This window comes from Aspergillus oryzae, chromosome 4 (assembly GCF_000184455.2).
Source record: "Aspergillus oryzae RIB40 DNA, chromosome 4".
NCBI classification, from domain to species: Eukaryota; Fungi; Ascomycota; class Eurotiomycetes; order Eurotiales; family Aspergillaceae; genus Aspergillus; species Aspergillus oryzae.
In genome coordinates this window covers 266,195-286,138 of record NC_036438.1, presented here as the reverse complement: position 1 = coordinate 286,138, position 19,944 = coordinate 266,195, and the positions used below count along the sequence as shown (strand labels likewise).

At 46.2% G+C, this 19,944-nt stretch overlaps 6 protein-coding genes across 6 annotated transcripts; 3 read left to right on the top strand and 3 right to left on the bottom strand.

Annotated features, from left to right (window-relative positions):
- Window positions 1-3,882: 3,882 nt before the first annotated feature.
- On the bottom strand, window positions 3,883-4,668 carry AO090012000114 (uncharacterized protein; the record flags this gene model as incomplete). Its single annotated transcript, XM_023236327.1, has 3 exons — window positions 3,883-3,885; window positions 4,012-4,062; window positions 4,366-4,668. The coding sequence occupies 3 exons, from the start codon at window positions 4,666-4,668 to the stop codon at window positions 3,883-3,885; spliced, it is 357 nt and encodes a 118-aa protein (XP_023091260.1).
- A 302-nt stretch (window positions 4,669-4,970) lies between these two features.
- Window positions 4,971-5,693, bottom strand: AO090012000113 (uncharacterized protein; the record flags this gene model as incomplete). The annotated part of the gene is made up of 1 exon (XM_023236326.1): window positions 4,971-5,693. One exon carries the CDS (start codon window positions 5,691-5,693, stop codon window positions 4,971-4,973), a length of 723 nt encoding a protein of 240 aa, XP_023091259.1.
- Window positions 5,694-8,256: 2,563 nt separating this feature from the next.
- Window positions 8,257-9,180, top strand: AO090012000112 (glutathione S-transferase family protein; the record flags this gene model as incomplete). Its single annotated transcript, XM_023236325.1, has 3 exons — window positions 8,257-8,316; window positions 8,379-8,740; window positions 8,826-9,180. The coding sequence occupies 3 exons, from the start codon at window positions 8,257-8,259 to the stop codon at window positions 9,178-9,180; spliced, it is 777 nt and encodes a 258-aa protein (XP_023091258.1).
- A 72-nt stretch (window positions 9,181-9,252) lies between these two features.
- Window positions 9,253-10,685, bottom strand: AO090012000111 (uncharacterized protein; the record flags this gene model as incomplete). Its single annotated transcript, XM_023236324.1, has 6 exons — window positions 9,253-9,308; window positions 9,402-9,446; window positions 9,475-9,539; window positions 9,598-9,684; window positions 9,740-10,397; window positions 10,451-10,685. The coding sequence occupies 6 exons, from the start codon at window positions 10,683-10,685 to the stop codon at window positions 9,253-9,255; spliced, it is 1,146 nt and encodes a 381-aa protein (XP_023091257.1).
- A 1,333-nt stretch (window positions 10,686-12,018) lies between these two features.
- AO090012000110 (uncharacterized protein) lies at window positions 12,019-13,655 on the top strand (the record flags this gene model as incomplete). The annotated part of the gene is made up of 3 exons (XM_001727123.1): window positions 12,019-12,262; window positions 12,319-13,460; window positions 13,530-13,655. 3 exons carry the CDS (start codon window positions 12,019-12,021, stop codon window positions 13,653-13,655), a joined length of 1,512 nt encoding a protein of 503 aa, XP_001727175.1.
- A 2,242-nt stretch (window positions 13,656-15,897) lies between these two features.
- Window positions 15,898-18,367, top strand: AO090012000109 (DUF4470 domain-containing protein; the record flags this gene model as incomplete). The annotated part of the gene is made up of 8 exons (XM_023236323.1): window positions 15,898-15,940; window positions 16,255-16,320; window positions 16,372-16,755; window positions 17,048-17,140; window positions 17,225-17,274; window positions 17,334-17,800; window positions 17,956-18,034; window positions 18,263-18,367. 8 exons carry the CDS (start codon window positions 15,898-15,900, stop codon window positions 18,365-18,367), a joined length of 1,287 nt encoding a protein of 428 aa, XP_023091256.1.
- Window positions 18,368-19,944: the final 1,577 nt, after the last annotated feature.

The following is a 19,944-nucleotide window of genomic DNA, read 5'->3' as shown; positions in this document are numbered from 1 at the left end:
CCCTGAGAAGCATTGCGAATGCTGGTTCTCATAGGAGTCGAGCGCGGCGCCCTTGGCAATTGGAAGCCCTGTCACCTATCTCTTCCACTGCGCTTTGAATACTACTTCGCACTATCAGTGTTGAAGATTGTTACAATGGAATAACATGAGTGACGTACAGCTGAGTAATTTGTATTACTCTCATCACTTTGTTAATCGAGTGTCTCATGTTATTTATTCTCTCTGGAGATTTGCTATCAAACTTGCAAAGCACTGCCTTGCAATAGGAGGCTGCAGTCGCTGTACTATATCTTCTTCAAGCATCTTGCACTTCGATCCCATTAATTGTCGATTTCGGTAATATTTAAGTGTGAAGGGTGGTCTAAGGGTAGTGCCCAGGGGGTATTTGAGTGGGGCACTTGGGGCAATGCGTGGATTTGTCGTGGCGCGAGGCTGAGGCTAAGCGGAACATCTCTCAATAATCACTGATCAGGGGGTCAGTTGGCGCTGCAATAGTATGCGTTTGTTTTGCACTGGTTGTAAACTCATTGAACAGATGCGGTTGTCTTTCTGCGTTGTACTGTTATACTCTACCGTCAATTAAATCAGTCTTGAAATCTTGAAAAAGAAAAAGAGAAAGGGAAAGAGGACATACATACAAAAGATATCGGTCTTGTAAAGAGTCTATCTCGCGTATGTGAACAGGGTTAATATAGATCTTGGTGATAGCCGAACAAATCTCTCCTGGCAGTAAGTGTGTAGGAATCACAGCCTGATGATGTTGACCGGATAACATTGGACATCTATTCACTCTGCCTTTGATCTTCCCCCCAACGTTCTCCCATCACCCTTCCGTTGTATCCCCTCCTAAGCTCACTTCTTCCCACATCCACCCTCATTTTCAAACGATCCTCTCATCCACAAAATTAGTCTCTCTCTCTATCCACGTTTTCAAATCCTCAATAATGCCCAGCGTCATCAAAGAGCAGGATGTTAGACAAGATCCCCAACTTATCACGCGATATCAACTAACAGAAGGTCCAAGTTCGGTCCAGTTCCCATCTCAGAAGAGACTCTTGCCGAATACTATCTCAACGTTCTGAATGAGATAGAAGAACAGTACCACAAGCTCCCCGAAGTAGCTATACTAGACTTCAAGTTCAAAACGAGCTCAGGAGAGGTCTACTTCGAGTTCCCCTTCGCTGTCAGTGGCCCTATGCTATATAAGTGTATTCGAATACTAACAGCTCTCTGGGAACTAGCTCAGTGCCACCGAACGGACCACCAAGGAGCAGAGAAAGGACACATTTGCAACCATAATTCATATCATGTCCAGCCAGACCGAGTGGGCGGGTTTGAACTTACATATGCGCTTGGATTTCAAGATTGAGCCTGGCCAGTAAGGGAGTTGTTTGGCAAAGGGCATGGAGCATGGGTTTGGGCGGCATGGAAGGGCTCTTCTGTTTGTTTCTGTCGTCGTTGACCTCGGTGTTGTTGAAACCAGGTTACCTATGTTGCCTAGATCATCACGATGCTCTGGTCCCGGTATTGATTTCTAAGGCTCTAGTTTGGCCCTTTTTCTTGTTTGAACATTTTAGTACCAGGAATGAAAAGGATGTAAAGCCTAAACTATGGAGCGGAAAAGTTTCTGTAAGTTTTGTTTTAGAGATATATTCACAGCGGTAATATTAACACTATAGGTCTAGAGCGCAAAAATATATACAAGAAATCAGAGGTGATATTTTCCAACCTTATATCGTCCCCATTATATCATACGCTAAAACCTTTCATCTTTATTATATCAAGTCACTAAGATACTGGAGCATCAAATAAGGCTAATTTGTACGGAATAGAGAGTTGCCGCCTGCGCAGCAAAACCTCATTTTGACCGGTCCAATGGGAATAAATACCGCCTGTACCAGAACAAGCTCACTAAAACTTGCTAGAAAACGGGTTCAGCCGTTTATCCGTCAAACAATGGTCTCGGTTGTGGAAACTGGTCGACTATGTATAATCACCCCCAGTGGACGAAGGTTTTTTCAAGGACAATAGTTTCAGGACAGTGGTGGATATCATTTGAGGAGCAATAACACAATATCCACAGATAATCCCCTGCAACTAACAAACCAGGACATACGCTTCCTACTGAGTATTATTCAGTTCCTTATTATACAGCTAGGGACCGGAGGAAGCAGCGGAAAAACAAAAAAGAGGGACTCGAACGTACAACCTAAAACCTCACAAGTAAACGCGCTACCAATTTGCGCTAATCCCCACATTAATGAAGTAGGGTTGATGGATCTTCATTGATTCATTGCGCCAAACTACAACAGAAAGGGAATAGCTGCCTTACAACCCAATTTAAGTATCGCTGAGTCTCAATTGTACCAATGACTATCATTGTTTATAGCACAAATGTAGATCAAAAGTGTTCCTAGGGACAAAGAAGCGAAGTCTACTATGTCCTAAAACCTAAATAGGTTCCAGGAGAGCTTTCTGCGGAGAGGCGACACCCAAGCCAATGAACGTGTGGCCCTAGAAAGAGAAACCGTCCAATGGTGCCATGTGGAGTCATGCTTTATCGTAGATCGAAGTAGGCTTGTATTTATGGAGGAACCTTGTTAAGTGGCTATCTAAGGCCGGCGGAAAGATTACATTCTCTTGTCGGGGACTGAATGCTACCTTATAACTAGACTACTCTCTTAGCAAAGCTTGGCTAAATATGACCCACTGTTAGGCGCTCTTGATGCTTGTTTTTGTACCAGGAGCCGCGCTGCGCCTCACCGAATACATCAAAGGGTCTCGGACTATGTGTCACAGGTCCTACATAGCATTTCAATGGGCTGTTACCTCAGTGCATCTAGACTGAAGGCAGAAGACAAGAGGGGTGGTACTTCTCCGAGTTCAGGACCCTACCCTATAGTAGACCAAGGAACTAGTAAATTTTCAAGGATAGTTATAGTTGTTCCCTTAAATCGCGCAAACTAGAACAAAACAAGCCTTTCGTGCCCTAACAGCGACGGTGATCCGCCCATATCTGCGGCTAAGCCACTATTCTATGCAGGTCAAATTACGTTTGCTTCGTACAGACTAAACTAACAGTTCCTATCGATTACACTTCTCAAACTAGGGTCCATTTTAGCTTCAATACAATATGAGACTAGGAAAATCTCCTGTTGTGCCGATTATCCGTGTGTTCCTTTGACTTAACAAAATAACGCGGAAAAACCTCTGGCTTTGTGAATCGCAGTACACTGCTTCCTACTAATACGTATACAGTAGGACAAGACTAGTCGGGAGCTGGACGTCAGAGATCCTTATAAGAGGCCAAAAGGATTCAAATTTCAGGCCAATTCGTCGACTCCTTCATCCTCCTGATTTTCCTTTGTTCGTCTGTACCACATCATAGTCCCGCATCTTTTGTTCATACATTTCACCTCAAGAGAGGAATATCCCACCAGCGAAGGCTATAGCAGAATCTCGCTACAATGTCAGGAGCATACATCCAAGCACGCATGGACCATGCGATATCCTCTCAGCCACGCAAGGTCCTAAAAGCGCCCGATCGTCCGATCGCAATCCGGGAGAATTACATCACGGACTCGAGGACACTCTTGACTCTCAGACCACAAGGAGACGCCCAGTCCGTGGCTGCTTACAAAGTACAAGACGGAAGCGGGGTTACTCAGTTTACGGCCAGTGGTCGGAAATACAACGGTCGCTCATGTCGAGAATTTCAGGATTCATCGGGCCTACCCTTGTTCGAGCTTCATAGGAAGTTCTCATTTAGAGATGCTTGGTGCATTACACTGCCGGGCAGTCCAACCGCGGAGAGTATAGCCACCGGTGCACCGCGACTGGCACCGTTTGGGAACCTTGTGTTTACGTTCACCAATGTAGCTGTCACTGATGTGAAGGGGTCAGTGGACGATAAAAAGGTGACACTGGAGGTTGAGAGACATGGACGTGTATTGGAGTCATTTGATATTGTGGATGGTGACAGGAAGGTTGCTGAAGTGCGCGAGAGCGTACAGCACAACCCGAAACTTGCTTTGACGCCGAGTACACGGCGCAACTATCGACCTGTTCTGGATATCATCGTCACTCCAGGTGTGGACTTATCTTTAGTAAGATCTATTCCGTAGGATTCTCCTTGTGTTCAATTGTACTGACCATACAAGGTTACTGCCATCGCGATCATCGTCTCGGATAGCGTATTTGGTTCTGAGTAGACTTGTGCTACAGAGAGTTAGTTTAATGTACAATTGCTGTCAGTTAGGAATAGTTAAGTTTGTGTATGGGTATAGTGCTATGTTACAATTATGTATCCAATCATGATCCTCCCCACCTCAACTGTCGCTCATGCTCTTCCCGTAGAATATTTACATCATTTTTCTCAAATGCAAAATTCCACAACTTCTCCGGGATAGTACGGATGCCCTTTTGCGGGACAGGACTATTGGTCTTGGAGCTCTTGCTCCCAACATGCTGCAATACACTGGGTGTCAATGCCCAACGTAATTCCCCATTTTGGTTCGCATAATCCTCCGTGAGCATGTCGACATAGCCAATGCCTTTTGACTCGTACCAGGATACCAGGTCCTTGATACGGCTGTGTGGAAAGACGAATCCCTGGGAGCAGCAGCCGAATTTAGGCATCTCATGCACGCCTTCTGAGATTGGTAGCATTGTGGCTCGGCCGACTGCGAAGAAGAGGATGATTAGAAGAGGTGTACAGACGAACGTAAGGACAATGATTGTTTCTCTCGGGAGGTATGGTTTCGAAGAGGGTCGGTAACGACGGACGATCAAGGTTGTGAGTAAGACGGCGGACGCCGAGAGTAGAGAGTAGAAGAGGTAGATAGGCCATTCCTCTGAATTCCAGCCCAGGAAGTTTTCGGTGTAGAAAAGACGAAGATAAAGCCCTTTTGAAATGCAACTCGTATTAGTTTCCGCTCCCAATAATTGCTTCAGCCGCATAAAAGTTTCCTTCAGAACTCACATTTCGATGCTTTCTTCTCAGCTGTTTGCCGCTCGACAGCACTGATGGCTTCCTTTGTTCTATGATACCAGCCATCCAGAGCGATGATATCATCCTCAAGCATAACAGTGTACGGAGTACCGATAGCTGTACATGCTTTTAGAAGATAGGTGTAGTCCAGTAAACCTTTCTCGAGAGCTAGAGTCCTGGCCTCGGCTGTTTCAAGACTGCGGATGTGGTCGATATCAATATCGTTTTCATCATAGAGCAGAACTTTATCAACCAGCTCATGCACCCATCGCTCCGAGTAGACCGGGTGCTGTGTGGGATCTGTATGGGCAATGAATAGAATGAGAAATATATCACCTCTCTCTACAGGATCAAGCCCCGCCAGCACCGATCCGACCGCACTCTGGAAGTAGCTTACACCCTCCCGTGCGACGGAGGCAAACCCTACACACATCGTAGGGTTCGGAGATGCCTTGACGTGGGGAGCCTCCGTCGCATTGTTAGCTTCTTCGATCAATGTCAAACCCTCCGCCGCACGTAAATTAGAATATGAAGGCTCGTAGGCCTCATTTTCTCGGAAGAAAAGTGATGTTGGGTCTCGCCAACTTGTTAGGCGCGCAAAGTATACTAGAAGTGCATATGGAATCAGAAAGATGAGGAAAGCACGGCATGTATAGGACTCGAGGAGGGAGGGCAGCCTCGGAAGCCTTAGCGATATGTGCATTTTTCTTATTAACATAACCAAGGAGTCGGGAATATGAAAGAAGAATGTAAGATATCGGTCGCTTTTGAAAGGATTATTTACTGGATCATCGTAAGCCTTACTTATCCAGCTATACCCGAAACATTTAGCTGGAGAGTACATAAATCAGGCTTTTTGTCTCTTTAGTCTTCTTCCAGTTAGTTCTTATTTGATAATTTTCATTTGATGTTTTCCGTTCAGGGACTAAAAGATCGACATCCTATAATATCCATTCATATATGGCACTAGAGCTTGATCCCTGTCAAGGGTTCAATCGGTTAATTAATTCGGTCAAGGCGGCCTATCATAAAACACAGAGTGACACACGATCTACTAGCATCTTACCCTGCAGCGTAACTGCATTCAAGGGTGGGTGGGCTGTGTTTCCCTAGCTTCGAAGTGAAGCAAGCATGACAAGTGTCAGCCCTGAGCACGGCATAGTAGACTGTATCATGTTGGCTGGCTCTACCGTTGATGAGGCTCAAGTTCTGAGAGACTCGGCTATGGCATTCTTGGCCTATCTTACCTCGGATAAAAATATCTATAACTCCACATGGCAACATGGGGGCGGGTTTTCTTCCTAGGCCCACAAGTTCGTGGGCTTGGGTTTGGGTCTAATATGCCGCCACACTGCTACCACACAGACTTGGTTAAAGAGGCCGTCCGGAACTGTCATCCTCCAGATTTTGTCTTTCACTGGGCCTGGGTACTGTTGTTCGAAGTTAGGGCCAAACAAAACGTCTTTTAAAAAGCCAGCCAAACCATACGAATCTATCATGTTCAAATCCGAAACTACTATAAATTTCGATTATTCGCTTTAAGTATCGGATCAAATACTAATACAGGAACTAATATAAGAAATAGAGTATATTACCCAATACTATACTTTCTATAAAAACGGGAAATAAATATCAACAGTACTTAAACGAAGGCGATCCGAGTCTATTCTTTTTAAGTATACCGGGGGGTCTATGATAAACATGGAATAGTAGTATAGAAGGGAATTCAATGATTGCTTGGAACAGTAAGTATTTTAGTCTTATATATACGTTGGTTGCGTGACATTCCGATGTAATAATATCTTTTCGGTACTGCAAGTGCCTACCTTGAATCTAACACATGAATAGTTGGAACACTTGCTCTTCTAACACAATATACCACTAATAGTGCCTCTACAAATCCCTAACCTGGCCAATTCGCACCAGCTAGAAATGTTAAACGCTCTTCTATACATGCATTAAAAATATGGTATCATACCCGACTTCGGGATCACAATTAGCGTAGTCCTTGGAGTTTTCTGACTCAAGTGTGCACTCTTTCCATCGCCAAATAGCCTTGTCGTATGGGGCACGAATGGATCACCCATGGCATAAATGTACATGGGATGGAATTTTAATCTCCGCAGGATCAGGAATGACAGCATTGCAGTGGGCAGCGAAGAAGACTACGAAAGATGCAGCCTTGCTGATGCAACTTCTTGTACTTCGCGGTGCAGAAACCGACTGGCGTGGTATTCAAGACAAACCAGGTGCAAGAAAGATTGGCGAGTTTATCGGCGTCGAGTGGGCTGATCGTCTTCAGTAGGCAGCACCAAAGATACCATTCCATAGTCGAAGTAGCAATTTCGTCGATTCTATGGATGTATCTCGCGAGGGTACGTGGTGACCGCCGCGGTGAAAACACCACCGCAGCCCAAATTAGTGATCACCCCCTCTGTGTATAAACAGCTAAAATAGGATCCCACCCACTCGTTTTACCCTGCAGCGCCGTATCACGCTATTCTACAATACCCTCCTAGTTCTTGTTCTATATATACAAAACTTTATATTACAACATTATACAAAATGTTTCATTCTCGTCGCACTTTATTATACAACTCAGAATACTCATAAGGACATTATCTTATAATACTAAGTATAACTAATCTATCAATTTTATGGTAGACCAAATCTAGCTTACGGTTAACCTAGATATTATACCAAGTGTACCAATGGTAATGCACTATTATATAGCTAAGTAGATCTATTTATTAGGTCTTACTATATTATCTACTGACTTTGATGATTATGTCAGGTGGCCGATATAGCTAGGAAGGCTAGCAATCCAGATTAAGAATAAAATAGTAAAGACCAGAAATACGTGCTTACTATAAAACGGCGATTTTTCAGTAAAAAGTCGTATATTCACTCCGCCGTAACGAGTCAACTAGATGGAACGGTCACTGTATTAAGAAGAATGGGACCGGAAGCGGGGAAGAGCCAAGAATGGACTCTTTACTGCTGATCACGATGAACAAATTACAGCCCCCATGGCATCATCGCTTACTGGAACATGACTGTATTGTTCGCAGTACTGCGGCACTTCTCGTTAGATAGTATTGTACTGGGCAGTGATAATACGCAGTACAATACACCCAAATTACTGTCTGATTGCATGATACCTGGCCCCCGTACGGAATAGCTTTCTAGTGGTATATATTATCGGCTTTGAAGTCTTAATTCCTGAACTGCCATCTCCGCCACTTCTCCATAAGCTAGAAAACGCCATGACATTCACCCTCTACGGTTATGACGGCAACACGCGATCCCGCGTGGTTCGCATCGTGGTGTGTAAACTAGCTAATACCAAATATAAATCGATGCAAGACTAATCCCAATTCAATTCTAGGCCGCCGCGGAAGGGATTGAGCTGAATCACTTCGAAGTGATCCCTCGTCGTGGCGTGAACAAGGCAGAGTATATGGCGAGGTTTCCCCGCAGCCAGGGCAAGATCCCAGGGCTGGAGGGCCCGAATATCAAATTGACTGAGACGTTGAGTATTGCTATGGTAAGTACTCATCTCACTGCTTTCCTACGTCGCTTATTGGTTATTCTGGCGATATTAACGATCTGCTACGTCCGTGATCAGTATCTCGCCTCCATTCACGGGAAAGCCAAATTACTCGGCGATGGCAGCCCCGAACAAACCGCGGAGATTATTTCATGGGCCAGTTGGGCCAATCAGGAGTTTCTGCCGACAGCTGCTCAATGGTGTGTATCTTCTTTTCCTTTCTTTTCTCCCAAAGTATACAGCGGTTTGACGTCCCACAAACAACAAAATTCATACGATAAACAGGTTCCGGCCATTGATCCCCTCTCCCACCGACCAGGCGCCTTATAACAAGGACGCCGTTGAAGCAGGGAAGAAGAAAACTCTCGATAGTCTTGAATATCTCGAGAAGCATCTGGAGGGTCGACAGTATCTTGTCACGGACCATATTACCCTAGCGGATATCATGCTCGTAGTATATGTCTCGCGACTGTTTGAGTGGGTTCTTGGTCAGCAGTGGAGGGATGAACATCCTGCTATTATGCAGTATTTTGAGAATGTGGTAAAACATGATGCTGTTAGACAGGTTATTCCAAGGGAGGATCTTATCTTTATTGAGGAAGAGACTCCGATTGAGGATCCGAGGTTGAGAAGTGTCTAGATGGGATAGGTGAGATGAGGGTTTTACAGAATTGAAGATCTCGTTTATTTCTAGGCTCTGAAAAGAGATGGTCTATGTCGTGTAGGAGCAGTGCTTCTGACAGTCAAAAGGAGATTGTAAATTAGAGACTAGGGATTGAAAGCGCCTCTAGGTGCAATATTTATCTATTCCATTCACTGAGACGACCGATTCAAGACAGTGGAAATCGTTCTCCTACGTACCCAGCGGTGGCAGCAATTGTGATACGAGTAGGGGGAGGCTCATCCCTGAATAAGAGCTAGTTCGGTAACCTACTGTCCGTCCTGATAACATCGTCAATACTACGAGCAACATATCCAATATTGGATGAATTAAGCCCACTGCTTTAGAATTAGCCCACTCCGTAGATATAATGCTGATTGAGAGGATAAAACATACGCAATGGATATCCTCCCAGAGTCCTGAAGGTATACGTGATGCTTGATGCGAAGGCCAGTGATTTGCTCAGCAGAAAGCCGAATATATCTAAACCAAGTCAGTGCGCGGAACATTCACAACCCACTTCTCACGCAATACTGACGAAAAGAATCCATTTTGGTCGGTGATATGCCGCCAGTCACCGGGTGTTCCCAGGCGCTCCAGTTCCGTCCTCAATGTGCGTCGACGATGCTGGAGGTCCTTTGCCATATCGCGGACTTCGTCCCTCCATTGCTGTTCTAAACGCTCGTCTGATAAAATGGTCTCGATGATCGTGGAACCAAAGTCAGGCATAGCGCCCGACTCCGCTCGCACAAGTAGCCTCATCTGTGTTTCCATCCTATCTCTCACTTCTTGATCGGGCGTGATGATGGAGAGAATCCCGACGCGTTCGCAATACAGGCCAAAGCATTTCCCGTACGTTGCAACAAACACCATAGGGATTTCTTGCTCGGCAAACAAGCGAACGCACTCGAGATCCGTGTCGATATCTCCTGAGGCCAACCCTGGGTACGCGGCATCAAAGAACGCCAAATGACCTCGTTCAGAGAAAATAGAGGCTAGCTCTCGCCATTGTGTCGGCGACGGGTCGCACCCGGTTGGATTCTGAGCATTGGTCTGGAGGACGACGACGGATTGGGCGGGCAATGACCTGATGGCCGTCGACAAAGCTGGAAAATCCAGAGATGCAGTCTCCGCGTTAAAGTACGGAAGAAAGTGAGGTGTGATTCCAGCGGATTTGAAGGTGAATGCATGGTTCACTTCGAGCAGGTCAGCAACCTCGCTAGATAATGGAAAAGAAAGGGCAACCTACACCAGGAATCACGCGGAATGAAAATTTCCGGTTTTCCGGTCCGTTTCCAGGGACCATATAGATCTCTCAGCAACACTGCACCCGTGTGACATCCCCCACTGGCACCTAGTGTCTGCATTGATACGATTCTGGGATATTTAGCCGACCGCCTAATACTGCGAGGGAAGAATAGCTTATTACCTTCCTTCCTGTAAAGGACGACTACTGGGACCAAAAAACAACCTGTTACTCGCATCCCTGAAGTTCTGGGTACCTAAATGGGAAGCACGATATTCATGGTGCCAATTAGGATCATTAAACATCTTCTCCTTCGCCTATGAAATTGTTGGTTTGTGATGTATCTGGTTTGGCATGATCAAATCGTACCTGTTTCACACTGGGCAGAACGTAGGCTTTTCCCTGGTCTGTCTTGTAGACACCTACCATGAGATGGATTTTGCTTGGATCTGTATCGGCTCGAAAATGGTCTATCAAGCCTTCGAGGGCCTCTGATCACCGTTAACCGACCTGTGAGAATTGGTTCAGTGGGGGAATTACCTAGCTGGCCCTTTGGGATGTCTTGAAAGGGATGAGCCATTGTTCTGTCTACTATTCCATTCAAAAATCTTTTGGGGTGACTGGAGAAAGTCTGGAAGACAAGTAAAAGAGTGATTAATCGCCAGCTATTTATTTGCTGATAGTGGAGAAGTATGTGATGATGCACTAGCTAATACTGGTGTGTGTCTGTATTGTACAATACTGTCAGTGCTGCGGGTTCTGCAAATATATATTACGATTTCCAATGTTTCGGATCTGTATTATAACACTTCACGACCACAACTACAAAATGAACCCTAGAATACTAGCCCGCTCTTCATCTTTTCCGCAATCGCCAGCGCACTCTTGACACGCTGCCGAAGATCGTCTTTATCTTCAAGTCAGACTAAAACCCGGACAATAGTCTGGCATAATCCATGCCTAGGCCCTGTCTTATTTGACTGATAGTCTCCTAGGCCCACGTGGTCACTGATCGTGTAGCTTTACATATTCTATGTGTACTCCTGCTTATGTAGTATAGCCGAGGCTTCACTCAGACTCTGCAGGTAGTTAGGTATCTTGGTAATCACTAGAATCGCAGATAACTAGTCATAATAGAGTAAGTATAACATCTAACATTTGAATATAAAGATAGTCCGCGAAATAATTGTCCAAGCTGTAGCGGTTACGGCTCGCAGATATATATTCTATGCACGGAGTATTCTCCACAATAGATGGAGTACATATCTTGTAGGTAATACAAAACCGTATATTATGTAAATTATTAAGACAATCAATTGCCATATAATTTAGACAATGTTCAGTTTTCAGGGATTCTCCTTCCACAATTTGCTCTCCGTGTTCAAACATATACTCTTCTCATGAGTCATGGTTGGAGATGATGGTTATCTTATCAGTTATCGCGTGATCGATAAGCCCCAGCCTCTCGGATAAACAAACCGAGGTGTTTATCTCCACCTCAGCTCCAGGGTGACGCATTCAACAACTCCCCAGTGATCGTATCTCCATTTCAACCACAACCGTGTACCATCATGCGACTACAGCTTCCAGAGGTAGCAATTGCTACCCTACTCCTTGGCGAAGTAGGGGCAGTCCAACTTCCTCTGTTGCAATCCCAGGTTCCCATCACCTCCGACAAGGAGCTGGTCAGCTCCTCCGCGTTTCAGAGTCACGTTAAAGCTGAGAACCTCTTGAAGAGAGCGAAAGAACTGTCCAAGATCGCCGACTTGGGAGAGGAGGAATATAATCACCCGACTCGGGTCATTGGAAGCAAAGGTAGGTAGTTGAACCATGCAATTCTCCCATACCCGCTGACAAAAGGACCTTCGTAGGACACCTCGGAACCATTGACTACATCTACTCGACGCTTGCGAAGTTGGGTGACTACTACACCATCACCAACCAGTCCTTTCCCGCCGTGACGGGCAATGTTTTCGAATCCCGCCTGGTCCTCGGCGACGCTGTACCTGAATCGGCGGCACCCATGGGATTGACTCCTCCTACCAAGAACAAACAACCCGTACATGCCCCCCTAGTAGCGGTTTCGAACTTCGGGTGTGACGCGTCTGATTTCCCATCGGATGTGTCTGGCGCTATTGCCCTCATTAGTCGTGGGACCTGTCCGTTCGGTACGAAGTCGGAGTTGGCTGGAAAAGCCGGTGCTGTTGCGGCCGTGGTATATAACAACGAAAAGGGTAGCCTGAGTGGGACCCTTGGTAACCCTACACCGGACCATGTTGCTACCTGGGGTCTTTCTGATGAAGATGCTGCGCCTATTTTGGAGAAACTAGAGAAGGGCGAGGAGGTCGATGGTATCGCCTACATGGATGCCATCGTCGAGACCATTCATACGACCAACATCATCGCCCAGACGACCGAGGGCGATCCCGAGAACTGTGTGATGCTCGGTGGCCACAGTGACAGCGTTGCCGAAGGACCAGGCATCAACGATGATGGCTCTGGTAGCTTGACACTCCTGGAACTCGCAACCCTGCTGACTCAATACCGGGTGAACAACTGCGTGCGTTTTGCATGGTGGGCCGGTGAAGAGGAAGGTCTCCTTGGATCGGACTACTATGTTTCCGTTCTCACTCCCGAGGAGAACCTGAAGATTCGTTTGTTCATGGACTACGATATGCTTGGCTCCCCGAACTTTGCGTACCAGGTTTACAACGCCACCAATTCGGTAAACCCGGTCGGATCCGAGGAGTTGCGTGACCTGTACGTCGATTTCTATAATGACCACGACCTCAATTACACCTATATTCCGTTCGATGGTCGCAGTGACTATGACGCTTTCATCCGTCACGGTATTCCTGGAGGCGGTATTGCCACTGGAGCCGAGGGTATCAAGACACCGGAGGAGCAGGAGATGTTCGGTGGTGTTGCCGGCGCCTGGTATGATCCATGCTATCACCAGATCTGTGATGTTGTGGGCAATGTGAATTTGACGGCATGGGAGTTGAACACCAAGGTAAGAGCGTCACCTGCGTATAATACTTATACTGTTGTCTGACCTGACTAACCTGAACTTTTATTCTAGCTTGTTGCCCACTCTGTGGCCACCTATGCCAGATCCTTTGAAGGATTTCCTAAGCGGACGAAGGATTCCATTACTGCCTTTGCTACGGAGAATAACAAGTACCATGGGCCGCGGCTCGTACTTTAATCTTAGATATTCTAGTGACGTTGGATAGGATATGGTGCAATAGACAGCGTATTGGCGTTGTGTCTAGATGATGCTTTGTTAGAACTTTACACAGACATGTTCGATTTTCGGGAGTTGGCATATTGCAGAGTTTATAGTTTGATCTCTGTTGCGGGCTACTTAAAGTTTTACTTGCATGGTTCTTTTTATTTGTTGCTTCGCATAAACCTCTTTCTGTATACTGTTGCAGCTATCATTTGACTCTAGTTAGAAGCAACAACACTACTAAGTTGAGATATATGCGCCTATTATATATACAGGATAATGTTTATACAGGGTGATCATGCTCAGGCTTAGTGATCTCCTTTAACAATCTATATATAGTTTTTAATTAGTGGTGTACCACTGACTTGTGGCCTATTGTGGTAATCTTCGAGAAGAACGCCTGAAGAAATATGTATGGCTGGCTGAAAACTCGTTCACCCCTTATTCGCCTAGCACCCTATTTTGCAGGGTAATAGTGGAGAAATGGGAGTGTTTAGGTTCTTAATTGAAACTGCTGAGACTGCAGAAAGTAGTGTGACACTTGTTGCTTAAGAATTATCCTTGACTATCGAGTGTAGGGTTGGTTGAATAGGACTTGCTAATCCAGTTGGTCTAATAAAGGTCTTCTCTTTCAGACACTATGCCCAGATCATGTTCTAGTCGTGACTGTCTAGTGAATATGCACACGCAAACATACCAATAGCGCCCTTTTTAAACCTTGTTCCCTTGTCCATTAAGGTTTTGATCGTCCACCATTGAAGGATCACGCAGGACCAGACAAGGACTCGAGAATGTAACACATGCCAACTATTAAAGCCCCTTTGGCGTATAGACGACATGGTGACAATGTGAAGAGAGTGACCGGCTTCAAACCCGAGGGTCAGGGTCATTAATGTTCAAGCCATGGGTAGAGGCCAGTATCAGCCATTGATTACCGAGGAGCTGGAGCTACCGGAGTGCGCTATCTACAACTCCCAGCCAACTGCTCCACCACGTACACTCATCGATATCCTGGACGAAACCGTCAAGGCCCATCCCCAGCATCCGGTCATTGACAATGGACAAACGCGTCTTACCTATGGCGAGCTACAAGCGGAGATTGCTTCTCGTGCGGCGACAATGCGCGCGGCTGGCATAGGAAAAGGTGATCATGTGGGCATTCGCATGACTTCAGGAACCGTCGATTTATACGTGAGCATCTTGGCGGTCTTAACAGCCGGGGCAGCATATGTCTCAGTCGATGTGGATGACCCCGATGAGCGGGCCAATACAGTCTGGACCGAGGCTGGCGTGTGTGCAGTCTTAACAGATGGTCCATGATTGACACACCACCGTGCTGTGGTTCCTTCCCGTGAGTCTAAATCCGACCACAATCGGATCACTCACAGTTCCCTTGGGGGAGTTGAGCGAGCTTAGGCTGTAGATAGTTAAATATTCTCAGTAAGATTTCGGGAGGAAGTCTGTCCATGGCAGGAGTACTTGGTGAATGTTTGGAATTTAGATATATACGGTACACATTGCGAATTTGATGAAATATGGCAGCGCCAATCAGGCAACGACCCCGCATCGCATGCCTGAGGCGGGTCAAATGGCAGCCTAGGGCACGGTCACGTGTTACGGTGTATCTTCTCTTTGGTGGAATATGCGATCTGCTTAGCGGCTTATTTTCATTTAGTATGGAGTAGGGAGAAGGTAGGATCTTTACACGAAGAGGTCTGACCATAGGACATGATTGGTATTGGTCGCTCAATGATGCGGAGAAAGAATAGTCAGTTCAACAAGGGGTGACTGGCTAGTAGTACACTTATTGCCCCATCTTTAGCCTTGCGTATGTTCTAATTTAGAAACCTATAGGAAATTTGTGAGCAAGTATAACGCCAAGTGAGGGGGGAGGGCCATCCAATGCAGCTTGTATGCATGTTGCTGCGCCAGGAACTGTGTAGCCGCGAGCCTTGTCGTAGCCAAAGCAACCGAGTCACCAATAGTGTGACAGAGTGGCTCTGGGCACAACGATGATTACCCCTCATCCCTATAGGATATGTCATATTAAATGACTGAACTAGCAGTTCGAGGACTTCGACTCAACGTTTCTTATACTGCTCTCTTATCTACTGTATTTCTGCACACAAACATACTCAGAGATGCTAGTTAGACTTTCCGCTAACCAAAGCTTTAAGAGATACCTACATTACGGAGCTTCCGTGCTTTTAGTGACATAATGGATCCTTTTCAGTGCGCAAACTGGGGACAGAAAGAAAACGGTATCGCCTGCCTCAGACCTGGCACCAAGGCCTGTAAAGGCTGCCACCTAGTAATGGTAAGTAGCCCACATTCAACAGCCTTTTCCATGGAAAGACTCACAAGAGATAAAAGTACTGCAGCAAGGATTGTCAGGCCGCTCACTGGCCGGTCCACAAATTTGACTGTAAAAGTCGCATTCGAAAGCCCGACTGGCGTCCGGCATGGGAAGTCGAGGACCGTGTGCCACACTTCATAGACAGCACGGATGAAGAGCACACCCCTGTTTCCATGCATGGAGGAAGCAAATATTTGTGGGGCAACATCCCGGCTCTAGATCTACTGCAACTGAAGGATAATGAGGGCGAGGACTATTCTCAGGATCTCTCCCTTCTTCTGGCAGGTATGCGGGCTAAGGAATCCAGTGGACGTTCGTATTACTAACGTAATAAAGCCTCTGGAGACTTGAGGAATCTAGTCAAGACCATTGCATCTCTTCCAGAGTGGTACTGCGGACGCATCCATGTTGATATCAATGACCGTGATGAGACGGTTGTAGCGCGAAACCTCATATTCCTCCTGGTGGCATTCCATCTACCCCCAGATATTGCCAGCGAAGCAATCATACATCTATGGTACTCAGCCTTTTTGCCAGAGCCCCTTCTCCAGTCGATTCGGGACGCGGTTTGTCCGACCATAAGGGAATTCTTGGAAGTAAGCCCAGTGCAGATTTCAGGTGTTCTACAGAAAACATGGTCATGTGGGAGTAGTACCCTAGCCGCGACGCTCAGCAAAAAAGAGTGGAATAGGATTCTGTCCTACCTCCCAGATATACCTGGTATGTCCTATGATAAAGCCGCTGCTTTGCATAAGTCAGGCACACTTGCCCATAGTCGCCGGGATTATCGAGACAGAGCTTTGTTTGCGATGCATCCTTCCTGGCGTCTTTCCATGTTGAAGTTCCGGAGCGATGGGATATTACTTCCATTGGGGGCATCCCGTGAAACCTTTAGGGTTCCTAATCCGTAAGTATCAACGTATCTACCTCTGAATAACGAACATTCGGTCGCTAATATAAGCAAGCACGTTGTTCCATACCGACCATCCATGGCCAATGCCTGATTCGGCAGACCCTCTCCAAGGGTGGACACTCACCGAAGTCTTGCAACCTTCTTACGGTGCGAAACATGATCTATACGGTCAGCTATATGTACATGTCAAGCGTGAGCTAGAGACGTTTTGTAAACGGCTACATACCCTAAACCTTAACGTATCGCTTTTCAAGAAAGATGCAATGGATTTGCCAGATACATTAGCCACATTGAGGGACAAAGAAACATTCTATGACAGAATCGAGGTTAGATATCCCCTATCCTATTACCAATTAATCATCAATTCTAGACTAACATTTCCCAGCTTGCCAACATCGCCGACCTCGGATACCTAGGACCACCAAAAACCCTTGCCTTATTCGGACCCCTTCTCAAAAGCAAGAAGGAAAACCCAAAAGCCACACTTATCATGCTATTCCTCAACGCTACGAGAGAGATGTCTACACCCAAAGATCAGGTCGCGTGTATGTTTCGTGCCATGGAAACACTACAGCGTTTTCTGCCAATGAGACCCAGACAGGGAGATCCTACAAATAAATATAATGCCGAATTTCTGAACCAGATGAATGCTATGGATTTATTTACGGATAATGATACTCTCTTTGAGAGGCTCGTTGAAAACGCGCGGTTTAGAGATATGGGCCGTCCCCTTGGTCTGGAGATGAAGACTGAGAATAGCATTGTTGCGAAATGGCCCATGCGGTTGGGAGGGAATCCGACACAGCATGAGTTTGAAATGGCATTTTGGTCTGGGCATACTGGTTGCGAAAGGTATGTTGAGTGGCATCGTGTGGTTTAATGTGTTGGGTTTGAGAATGAATATGGGTATGGTCTGGTTTTCACAATAAAGTATGCGGCAGTAGTTAAGACGGACCAGGGCAGTATTGTTGTCTACATGAAATGCAATCTGATTTTGATGATTTAAGCTTTCACTTGCAAGGTAGAATAAGCCTCCTGCGTGTCTGTCACTCGAACGCTCTGCCGCATCTTTCCTTCTTCTCTCAAGTATGTCTGTGCATATATCTTCATATTCTGGCATCGATCGTATCTACAGCTCACACAGTCAAACGCACTGCAAAGAGTACTTATTAGGAAGCCATAAATCCTAAAAAAGACCTCATGTCTAGTTCTCATCGCATCAGAATCAATCCAAGGCTTACTGAGTATAAGACGCACGAGGGTCCAGTGCAGCAGTCGCTGTGTTGCTCGCATGACTTAAGAACAGTGGCACAGTCGCGCGTTTCGAGATTGTTGCCTGGGTTAGCCATTGGATTGGCGGTAGCTATTGACACAACAGCTAGAACAAAGAGGGTGTTTAGGATGTTCATGATGTGTTAACTTTTGTTTAAACGGGATATCTATTCTCGAAGTTAAGATAAGTATTCAGTTTGGGGGTTTCCATCAGTTATATAGACGGGCATCATCACATGGTCAGTTCCAGTTATGTTAATCACTTTCTGGCATAGACAAGGACATGTCATACCTCACATTGGGTCTGAAGCATGATCGACATAGTCTATTGGGTTTTTGGTTGATAAACTGCGGGGGGATTGCCGTACTTCTGCGCTAATTATGCATCTTTCAGCTCTGTGGCTCAAGAGCTAACAGGAAGCGCGACCCACGCAATATGCAGCGAATTTGGGTTTCTGTTCTCCGAATCCAATAACAAAGTAGATAAAAAGAGACTCATGTTTGCACTGTAGGGAGGATTGTCCGCATCGGTCTAGTGTAACAACTGGGCTGCAAGTCCAGGTTCACAAGTACAGAGATAATTAGAGATTTAGTGAACAAAGCAATGACATATCATGATTGATATATGATGGAGTAACAATGTATGATCTCTGTGTTCCATCCCTGTGATACATCAAAAGCGACGCTTATAAAGGCGTTGGCATACTGGAAAGAAAACATAAGGAGTTGGGCTGAAACGAGATATAGAGGCCATGTACTCCTGCACTCTGCTCCGATCCACAGGGCAGCAGATCTAGGATGTCCCACCGATCGGCATGGTACCGTCGAAGATACATACAGATCGACTGGCATTCAACTCTTGCCCGAAGTTGAAGCCACCATACTACATCTCCAGCTTTCACATACCACAAGGATAAAAGCAACAGTGCCACAGGGTCTCTTGCGTGCAACAGCGACTTGAACGGGCGTTTCATACGGCTCGTAAATGACAGAATATTTGCCCTTGACAGCTGACCAGGAGACCTATGTAGCAGGGGGGCGATTGTATGCACAGCCGTGAAGTACGGATTAGTGTCCGGGGATGATGACGGAGTTATACAGCAGAGTCGCGCTAGCACCGGCGGCACTCGATCCGTGCCTATGCAAAGGGGGCCGTCATACATCTGCGTGTATTCTTCAGCCATGTCGCGGAAGAGGCTATTCGGACGTAGGGGATCAGCGAGCCTCCAGACCGCCATTTTTCCCTCAGCCATACGCAGCCATTCCAGGTCGGATGTGTCGGACAATTTCAGCGGCCAGGCCTCTTCCGGTGTTAAAGAGGAGATACTCGAGGTGGATATTATGCCTAATAAAGTCGACGTCATCCAGAGTGTGTCACGGTCCTCTGCTCGTAAAGGTTGCGATAGTTTCCGACTCAGTAGTGCCGCGCATTGGGAGATGTGGTAGCTCTCAAATGAGCTGGGGCCTCTTGGAGTCGGCATGCCCCGGTGGCGATTATGCATAGCGGAAATAGCCAAGACTACATGCATGAGATAGGGATTCTACAAGGGTTAAGCACTCAGTCATTCGTTGTTTGATCATCCTGGGCCCTGCTATTGGTATCCACTTACGAGACACGCTAACTGCAAGACCTCCTTGTGACGGACAGTGGCAATTGTAACAAGGGTCCCCGATTTCTCAAAAGAGATTAGATAGTCTTTGTCTTCTCTGGTTAACTCTAGCGT